The 10,701-nt window shown below is 45.0% G+C and overlaps 1 protein-coding gene across 1 annotated transcript; it reads right to left on the reverse strand.

Annotated features, from left to right (window-relative positions):
- Positions 1–3,413: 3,413 nt before the first annotated feature.
- Positions 3,414–10,497, reverse strand: EDN1 (endothelin 1). The gene is made up of 5 exons (XM_058732990.1): positions 9,893–10,497; positions 8,193–8,361; positions 6,581–6,739; positions 6,309–6,422; positions 3,414–4,680 (listed from the first exon to the last, which is right to left on the reverse strand). The coding sequence occupies exons 1-5, from the start codon at positions 9,954–9,956 to the stop codon at positions 4,578–4,580; spliced, it is 609 nt and encodes a 202-aa protein (XP_058588973.1). The 5' UTR covers positions 9,957–10,497; the 3' UTR covers positions 3,414–4,577.
- Between the last annotated feature and the right edge of the window lie 204 nt (positions 10,498–10,701).

Consider the following 10,701-nt stretch of genomic DNA (forward strand, 5'->3'; position numbering starts at 1 on the left):
AGTTTTAGGAGAAAGAGTCCAAGGGTCTTGAGTTCCAGTCTTGTTGTTCGCCTGACGGAAGAGTGGACAAGTCACTTACTCATTCGATATGTCTGTTTCCTCAGCTGTCAAAAGGGTATAAAAATATGGCCTCCAAATCCTGAAAAGATCGTTGCGGGAGAGGGGGTCGATGACAAAAGGGAAAATGTTATGGGCCGTCTGGTTCTCTACAAGACAAGAGGTCATTGTTAAATCATAAGGTTCTGAGAATAGTAATGGTCACTTGCGCTGGATATATCTGTCTTGGGCCCCAAAGCCAGGATCCCCAAAACGGTGAGGAATACAAAAAGGAGAGAAAGCTGAGGTGGGAAAAAAAAAACTCCATTGAAAATATGGGCTTAAAAACTGCATTTTACATATTGAGATCTTGGGCTTGAAAAGGAACATTTTCAGGACTGTAGACAAAGAAATAAAACACAGTATCTCGAGTACTACTGTACTTGAATATTATTATAGAGTTCCATCAGAGGACTGAACAAAGGAATGCCCCTTCACTCGTATTATCTAAGAATTATTTAGAAACTAAATCCTATAAAAACAATAACAAATACACGTTCCCAGTTATATTCTATTTCGTCTTATAGCAATTCATTTTGTGAAGTCATGAGACTTGTATGCCTCCTTATATTCCTTTTCTCTTCCCTTACATTTCTTCCCTTATATACTGCAAGGATGGATCTGCCAAATATCGCCGGTGAGGCTGGAAGGCAAAGCTTTACCTTCACTACCCAGAACCCTCTGCTAAGGTTTACTCGGGCATCAGTCTCCTGTGACCTCCAGGTGTCTCCAGGTAAAGCATCTGTGCTCAAGGGTTCGGGGTCCAGAGATGCCACAGCTGTGTGATCTTAGGTAAGTCACTTCCCTCTCGGGACCTTGGCTTTTTCCCCTGGAAATACAAAGTCTTCCTGAGAGGACTCTAGCTTAGTGATAATACCCTGTGTTGTGAGAACTCCACTTAGTATAATACCCTGAGCGTTTCAGGAAGTATAGGCAGGATAAAAGCCAATGGTTTCCATCACAAATGAAGTGATTTCCTGGGGAGAAGAATTCAGCACCCATTAGTGGTCTCCTCTCCCTCCAACAAAGGATGGCTACTCCCCACCCAGGATCCTCTGGTCCTCGGAGTCCTGAGATCAAAGCTCTGCCTGACCTTTAGTGCAATGAGAGAAATCTGTCCTAAGTGGACTTCCAAACACAGCCGTTTTACTGGGAAAGCAGCAGGACATGTGACGGACCATTCCACCACTGCACTCCTCAAGACAGCAGGAGCCTTTCATAGTATCAAATCTTTCCTCTACATACTTGAAAAATATTCATTTCCTCTAAATCTTCCAGCTTATTTTACTACTGACCCTCATGCCCTGAGACAGCTGCTGCAGGCTACTGGAGCAGGAAGCATGGAGGAAGAAGGTGTCAAGACCCAAATAGTAAAAGAAATAAGGAAGGAAAGAGAGAGAGAGAGAGAGAGAAAGAGAGAGATGAAGAAAGAAAGAAAGAAAGAAAGAAAAGGAGAGAAAGAAAGAAAAGAAGGAAAGAAAGAAAGAAAAGGAGGCAAGAAAGAAAAAAAGAAAGAAAGAGAAAAGAAAAGAAAGAAAATTAAAAAAAAAGGAAAGGAAAGGAAAGAACAGAACAGAAAAGAAAAGAAAGGAAAGGAAAGGAAAGGAAAGGAAAAAAAGAAAAGAAAAGAAAAGAAAAGAAAAGAAAAGAAAAGAGACCCTTATCACCTTTGCTTGCTGTGTTGTTCTATTACTCCATGGCTTCTTCTCATTTCAACTCCCTCTTAAAGGTAATGGACCCACATCCTCCGAGCTCAGACCTTCACTGTCTCGTGTCCACTCAACTTCTTCATGACGTTGCAGGCTCTTTCTTCGAGCCTTTAGACAGATTCCCCTCTCGCTCATTTAACAGGGAAGGAAACCCACGATGCGGAGGGACCAAATGGTTGCACAAGATTAAATAGTGACCAAGTTCAAGCCAAGCCCCTTGTCATTGTGGACAAAAGTCCACAATTCCCTTAAGAATTACACACTGAGAAACAGTTTGCTAGATTAAGCAATATCTGGTCCTTGGAGTCCTGAGATCAAAGCTCTGCCTGGCCTTTGGTGCATAGACAGAAATCTGTTCTAAATGAACTTCCGGAAACTGCATTTTGAGATATTGGACTGTCTCTTAAAAGAAGAGAGAGAGAATGGAAGATGAGAAACAATGTCAATAAAGATAGAAACTCTGCCTAGGACATTGTCGATGCACACCTGAAGGCTGTTATTTAACATCCTTCAAATGTGTCCTTGTTTAGACAACAGTGATCATCATGAGCTAATATTTGTTGAATGCCAGGCATTCCTTGCTATTGGGAAAGGATGGTAAAGAGTCTCGAAAGCTCATCAAACCCTTATGGGCTTCTGTTGGTAATGGCCATTGGCAATATCAGTCTCCCGGATGGTTTGGCAAGGCCAGGAGGGTGTGCAATAGTGCCCGTGTTCCAGAACCAGCACTTGGTGTCTCTTCCTCCACCGGCTTGTGTCCAGTCCTGGGCTACTGAGGACAAGCAAAGGCACTTAGTGTTCCTTAATAACCAAGCTCTTAATCTGAGAGATAAATGAATAAATAAATAAATAACCTTCACAATGCTACGGGGGACCCATAACTTGCCCTCAGCAGGCTGCTTTCTCCAAGCATTTCTCTGGAATGCGGAATGGAATTTCATCTCTGGAATGGTGTGGAACCGGATATAATTCGGTGACTTTTTGGGGAGTCGTCTTGCCATTGCTTCCTTCAGCCCGTTAATATGGAGAGAGCACCTCTCACCACACCATCCGCTTGAGCTGTTGGATCCTGTCTAATCGCCTAAGTAAAGTTAATGGATGAAGTAAGCCCCTGGAGAGTTTTCAGGGGGAGGGGAAGCAGAAAGCTGTGATCCAGGGAAAGACAGGGGTATCGAAGCTGGGTTTTTGTTTTGTTTTTACCTTAATGTCATCTGAAGGCAACTTTGAGGATCCAGATGGAGTTCTTTCATAATCAGCCAAGACTATTTCCTTCTTATTGTCACCTAAGAAACCATTTTCTTTTTTTTTTTTAATTTTTTTTAACGTTTATTTATTTTTGAGACAGAGAGAGACAGAGCATGAACAGGGGAGGGTCAGAGAGAGGGAGACACAGAATCTGAAACAGGCTCCAGGCTCCGAGCTGTCAGCACAGAGCCCAACATGGGGCTCGAACTCACAGACCGCGAGATCATGACCTGAGCCGAAGTTGGCCGCTTAACCGACTGAGACACCCAGGCGCCCCTAAGAAACCATTTTCAATCACTTCCTTTCATAATTCTTAGCATCACGGCCCACTTCTTGGGAATTTCAGAAACGACCCAAAATCAATACAGTAGGGAAAAAAATATTTATTTTCTAAAGTCATTACCTTGACAGGCAAAACAAAGCATTTTTCTCAATTTCATTCAGAAATACACTTAAAAAAATACATAGACCAATATGGCCTGCCCAGACATATATTTAACATGGTAAATATAAGGAATAAACTGTTAGAATATAAATATCTATAAAAAAATAAGTACGTCAAAATTTATTCCAACCTCTTCCATTAGCCACTTACATAAAGGAAAATAATTTCACTGCTTTAAAGCATAACCAAATGTTTACTTTTCAACGTCTTCCATAAACAATTCTATACCATTGTGTTTCCAAAGATCAAGGCAAGGGAACCTCCTGATTCAATGATCTTTTTCTTGTGGATCAGAGCTAGTAGATTACCATGAAACGTTACATCTACTACTGACGTGTTAGACTAGACATCTACGAGGCCAAGATTTACAACGGGGGCTTTGGGGGGAGGGGAGGGCAGGAGGGGGAAGAGCGAAGGGAGGCAATAATTAAAGGTGGGGAAATACTTCTTGCCAGAGTGCAATATAGGTGAGGTAGACTCATATTCATCAAACCCATCCTGATTTTACAGTAGTAACAGTGTCTTTCAGTTTGCATTTTTGTGAATTAAAAAAATAATAATAAAAGTCTTTTGCTTTTTTTTTTTTTTTTTTTTACTTGAGTGTCCTTCGAGTGTGTTTTCAATTTGTGCATTCCTTAGAAAATCTTTGCATGGACTTTGGAGCTTCTCCCTGAAACGTGCCAGGCGCCTGAGTGAGACACAAACACTCCCTTCGGACCCTCTTCAGAAATTCCACCGCGTGTGGAATCTCCTGTCCTCCCTCTGGAGGATGCCACCCTAATCCACAAGTCACTGTATCTCTCTGCTTTCTGCGTGGTCCAACTATCACCCCAGATGAGGAAAGACGGAAGCGGTCACCACTGATGGAAGCAAATGAAGACAGATTGGGGGGACTCCTTAACCTTCCCTGGAATGTTTACAGTGAGGACACTGGCCCGTTGCCAGTCTGGAGCAAGAAACGGTCTAAGCAGGGAGGATGCTTTTGCTCTGATCCCAGCCATGTGGAGAGAGTGCAGAATCAGCCACAGGGTTCCCTCCAGGGAGGAGATGGCATGTGACAGGCCCCGGGCACCTGCCATCAATCAGTGCGTTCGGTTGTGGGTCACTTTCTTCTCTCTGTAGATCTCCGCTTTCAGATTTGCAACACGGAAAGCTGTTTTGATGCTGTTCCTGACGGCGTCCAACCTATTAAACAAGACAAGAGAAAACAAATGTTATTTTCTTAAAAATCGTTGCTGGGCAAAAGAGGCATCTAAAATTAGAATCTGAGTCCAGTGCCTGAACTTTCGCCGCCGACCGCAACAGCATGCTTCCCTTTGTTAACCTCAAGTGAAAATAAAGCCTGCCCCTTATGCTTGGAATAGGGGGGAGAGGAAGGGAGCAGCGGTCATATCTAAAGGGAACTGGGCATTAAATACAAATTTAAAGTACAATTTCAAGGTAAGCTAGAGATATTGTCTTGTCTCCTGTGCTCCATCCCAACTACGACCACCACGGGACTCTACAGAGAAACTGACTCAACGCAGGCTTCAAATAATCATGGATATCTGCTTTGTCACGTAAAGGAATTAAAGGTAACTTGATGGGAAAGAAACTTTAAAAAGAGAGGAGGAATATAGCTTTGCTCCAAGCAAATATGGTACCGCAAATAAAAACCATATATATATACACACATACACATATACATATACACATATGTGTATACACGTATACACATATGTGTATATATATGTGCATATATGTATATGTATGTATGTGTGTGTATATATATATATATATATATATTGCATTGACCTGAGTTGCTATAATAGAAACTAATAGAAAAACAATAATAATTTCCAAGTCTGTTTACCCAACCCTGTGATCTGGGGGAAGAGCATCAGTGGCCTGAGATTATAAATATGGAAAGTGCAATGGCAAAGTGAGAAGTCACAGACAGCTAAGGATGTCCCACACACCAGCAGTAAACCCCTCAGAAGTAGTTCATGGCTGTCAGGACTGTGCTCAGAACACTTTGAGCATAGAACCTCCCGCCACTGGATTTCTAGGAAAAGTGCCCACGGACCACGATAGGGAAATGTGGAACACGTGACAGATCTGAATGCAGGTTTCTCCCCTCCAGCTTGTGAATGCTGACATGTCTTGGGATATGGAAGGGTCATCACTCAAGAGGTCGAGAGCCATCACAACCCTACGGTGTTGCCTGATCTACGTCCTTTCTCTGCCCCAGCTCACGACCTACTAGAAAATGGGAGAGCTTTTCAGAAAGACATTGGCTCTCCACCGAATGCACTTCCCTGTTTAAAAAAAAATAATAATAACCCCCCAACACAGCTCGTTCTAATTCTCACCTACCCTACCTAATGACTTTACTCTCCCTTGGGCCATTGGAATAACTGCTACAACTTTTGGAAACCTTAATTACGTCGTACACTTTGATTTAAAAATAAAATAAAATAAGCAACCAAAACAAACAAACAAACAAACAAACAAAAAAACCCCAAAACAAAAACCCTCTCCCTGAAAGGACTGTTAATTTCTCAAGCAAAGTGGTAAATACACTGATGCAGAAAAGCAAGGACTAGCTATGACCAAATGACAAAGGTGTCTGTAGATGTATTCTGTTTGGAAAATCTACCTTCAGACTGGGCGGCATGTGATTAAGATCACCAAAGTGCGTAGGGGGCAAAGGTCTGCATTCAAGGTCTTCAAAAAAACATCTGGGAGGGATTCCTCTGCTCTTTTTAATCCACAGACTACGAAAATCTGTGTTCTCTTCTTCCAAGCCTTTCTCCTATTTGCAAGTCTCTTACCTTCTTATTTTTCTTCCCGCCACCAGCTGGTGATGAGTACACTTTTCTCCAAGCTCAGAACAGTCTTTTCCCTTCTTCTGGTCATCCCAGCCCTTCTCCATACTGTCTTGGCCCCTGTTACAAGACAGATGGGGAAATGTACTTCAGCAATGGGACTCTTCATTCCTCACAAAGTCTCTGTTAATATCTCTTAAGCAAAAAGGCAACAACATCATGACAGGACGATCGGGAGGCCATAAAACTGATCGAAAGCAAAGGTGTTTCTACCTCACCTGAGCTCTTTTCCCACTTGGCAAAAAGTCCAGCACTTCTTGTCTTTCTGGCTGGCACACTGACATCTGTTCCTGTGGTCTGTCGCCTTCGTGGCAAATAAGTCCTTTAAGGATCGCTTAGACCTAGAAGGGCTTCCAAGTCCATACGGGACGATGTGCCTGTTATCAAAAAAAGAGGAATACAAGATATTAGCATGATTAACAGTCTTCAAAACGACGCATTCTGTGGCGAAAACTCATTGTAGCGGGGCACAAGGCTCTCACCACACAGCTCCCGGTAGTCCAACTTAGGAAGGTCAAGTGTGAAGGTAGTCAGGGTCCCACACCTATCAATGGCCCTGAGGGCATGTACCCCTCCAGGAGAAAACCAGTCTAACTCGATGAAATTCCATTTTAATTTGTTAACAACGTTCTCTTTTAGCTCAACACAAGCAGCTTTGGGGTGTTTCGTTTTTTGTTTTGTTTTGTTTTGTTTTGTTTGTTTTGTTTGTTTTGCTTTGGTATCTATTTCTTTTTTTCTTTCTTTCTTTTTTTTTTTTTTTTTTACTTTTCTAACTTTCCATCTAGTTAACAGCTCTTGGAGGGGGGGGGGCGGGGGGGGCGGAATTCAATGCGAAACCATGACTCACAAGATTTTGAAAATCTCTTTCCAGTTCAAGTCATGTGATAATGCTAAAAGTGCCCCCTGCCGGGGGCCGGGGAGGACACACTACTGTACCCAGGTTTGCACATCTCCTGCAATTGGTGACACCAGGTGACTAGTAGAAGGACTCGTTTGCCAGAAGGCTCTCTAGTAATTTCCAAAGTGTCCCTTTTGAGTCTCACCTAAAAGGGATAAAGTCATCCCCTTGGAAGGATCACCCTTTAAGTATTAGGGTCACTGTGGGTTTTGTTTGATTTGATTTTGTTTGGACTCTGGTCATGCCTCGCCAAAATGGGACCCGGCGTGTTTTTGTTTACGGCTGCTTCTGACGGGTGAGCTAGTTTCCAGGGTGAAGGGATGGGAGACTGTCTTCTTCGAGCTGGAGGCAGAAGAGAAATCTATGGGCCCTGTTTCTATTGCTGTCTTGAAATAGGCTTTTCTAAAGGGAAAGTACAGAGGGGTCAGGACATCCACGTTCTGGGTCCAGCCCTGCCACGGACTCACTCCTTGGGTTTTTGCTTTTCCCTAGGTAAAAGGAAGGGATTGATGATCACTCTCTACCACCCTTTCTGCCTCAAGAGTAGCATAGGTTAGACTAACCCACATATGCCCTCAGTAGCTTATTCCCAAAGCGCGGTCAGACCCCACCAGAAGAACATCCCCTTCCGAAATGCGTGGCAATGACCTGCTTGTCACCACCATTTTCCGTCTCTCCTGTCATGAATGTTTGAGCCACAGGGTCTCAAAGACCCCCCCCCACCCCACCCTTCCCTGGCTGTTGCAAAGAACCAACCTGCCTGGGAATTCTCAGGAACAGAGGGGCACTGTCCCCACCCACCGAGGCACCTTCGCGTCCTTCAGAATCCAGACCAGGGGCTCCCCGCAAAGCAACTAGCAGGAAGTGGGCTCCAGGCTGGAGCGGCCAGAGGTAAGGGATAGCTAGCGTTCCGACGCCCTCTAGAGACTCACTCGGGAGTGTTGACCCAGATGATGTCCAGGTGGCAGAAGTAAACACACTCCTTATCCAACAGGGAAGAGCAGGAGCAGCGCTTGGACCGTCGGGGCCGCCAGGGCGCACTGGGAGCCGGCTTCTCCCCTCCGCTGTCCAGGCCAGTGCTGAGCTCCGTGCCCAAGACCGCTGGGGAGAGAAAAAAGCCGGTCAGCAGGGCATTTCCCCGGGGATCTAGCCGGGCAGATCAAAGCCCACCTTCAGCCGGCCTTCGGCAAGAAACACAGAGCAGAAAGGGCTCTTTATGTGACTTCATGTTTGCCCCCACTGGCTTACCCACTTTCAGGGAGATGACATGTGTGCAGGGGAAACAGCCACCAGAAAAGGGGACCGGCCCCCATGAAAGCAGCCCCCAGAGGAACGCCCAGACATGCTGCCGGTGGGAAATCTGGGTGGCTTCTGCATGGCATTCAGGAGGACGGTGCCTTCAAGTTGGCCGCTGACCAAAAAGCTAAAGTTGAATAAATCGTCTGCCTCTTCCTCGGTTGGGAGCCACGTCCCCATGCAGGTGAGGGGAGTACCGACCACTTCACGCCGGGTGGAGGGCAGGGACTAGCCCGGGTGATATGCAGCCCTCAAAATTAGGTGGAGGTCAAGAGCTTTTGGGGGGGTGAGTGGAGAGAAAGAAGAGAAACCAGCTGTACGATATTCATCGCAGGTGGTAAACTCTGAGGAAACCCCTGATCTCGGGTGAGACTGAGCAGCAGCTTGGGGACCTAATCAAGGTTCTGTGGGCTTCGAATTGGGAATCCCGGGAGAAGGATGGCACGTGTCCGATTCACCACCTCCCCCTTCCCCACCGAAGAATCGCCTCTTCTCACTGACAAGTTAGCCATGTGGCTTATCTGCCCAATTTTGTACATTTCAAATGATCAGACACATTCCAGGATTTTCATTCCCTTGACATCTTTTCTCTTTAGTCAGTGTCATGAAAAGACACACACAAAAAAGGGCATTGACCCTCAGAAGGGGGAAACAGGCAGATGCACACAGACTATCTAAACCCTTAAGCAGCCAGCCTTTATCCTAGCTCCCCTCCCACGACAGGTGAATACAACTGAAAATAGACCTCACGCTGTTTTGGGTGCCAAAAACCTGCCAAAAGAGGCCTAAAGTCAATAATGACAAATTTTAAAGAAAACATCTGCTTCACCCTGAAACTGCCCCGGGGGGTTGTTCAGCAGACTGTTCGGCAGGTGATTTTACTGCTCATATATTGCTCGAATGACTGGAATAAAATTCCTTGGCTCTGAGCTGAAATGTTTAAATATTTTACACCTTCACTCGCTATTTAAACAGTCTTGAAATAAAATACAGAAGTTCCTATATGTGCTGTTACCTGTACGAACACCTACACCACGAATATACCTTTGGCGAAATTGTATCTTGTCTTTACTTTTCTTGAATTGTATTTTTAAAAGCCAAGGAAATATACTACACAAGAATAGTATGTTACTTTAACGCCATAGGAGCAATTGTTTTCAGCAGAGGAATGTTTTTCCCCCAACTAAAAAAAACTGAAGTAACTTTAGGCAGTAATTCCCAGGCACTTGATATCTGACCTGCGGTAATAAAAAGAACAGGAAAACAGAAGCAGGAAAAACACGAAGGTGGACAAGAAGACATTAACATTCAGAGATTTACAAGTCGCCGTGCCTACCTGCTTCTGGAGCTCCTTGGAAAGCCACAAACAGCAGAGAGAAAATCACGGGGAAATAATCCATTGTGGTGCAAAAAAAAAAAATTTTATAAAAAAAAAAAGGGGGGGGGGCGCGGATCAAAATCCTCCCCTGCCAACGAAACCCAAAGGAAAACGAAGAAAAAGAGCTTCAGTTGCCTCAAAGCGCTTCTGGTTATTCAGATCTCAACGCGATCCTTCAGCCTCAGGGCGCTTTTAACGGGCAGCAAAAGAAGTTTCTGCCAGGAGGGCCGGCAGTGGGAGCGGTCTGAAGACGCACGCGGCGGTATCGTGCGGGGGGACCGAGGACCGAGGTCCCTCTGCGCGCTCGCCCCAGCGCCGATGCAGAAGCGCGTCTGACTAGGACAGCTCTCCGCCGGCTTTTTATATTGAACCCCTATAGAGTGGGGGTAAACAGCTCCAACTTTATTCCAGCCCCAGACAATGTTATTGTGTTATTAGTCACCAACAGGCAACGTGCAGCCGGAGATAAGGCCGGGCTCTAAAGGAAATCACTGCTAACTTCAGAGGCAGACGCCCGCCGTCTGACAATTCAGGGGCAGGGCTAAGAAAAAGAAAATACCCATTAGAGAGACCTTTGGTAAACCTGCCCGTGCAGTGCTTGAGTCTGCTTCCCCTTTGCGAGCTGCCAGCCCCAGAGTTCAAGAATCAGAAGAGGGACTCCAGAAAAGTCATACCATTGGTATGAAAAGTATGAGCTACAGTTTAAATAGATTGTATTGTTGTGCGCGGGTTTTTTTTTTTTTAATTGTTGTTCCCTGCATTCTCCT

The sequence above is a fragment of the Neofelis nebulosa genome, chromosome 6 (genome assembly GCF_028018385.1).
Source record: "Neofelis nebulosa isolate mNeoNeb1 chromosome 6, mNeoNeb1.pri, whole genome shotgun sequence".
In the NCBI taxonomy this organism is placed as follows: domain Eukaryota; kingdom Metazoa; phylum Chordata; class Mammalia; order Carnivora; family Felidae; genus Neofelis; species Neofelis nebulosa.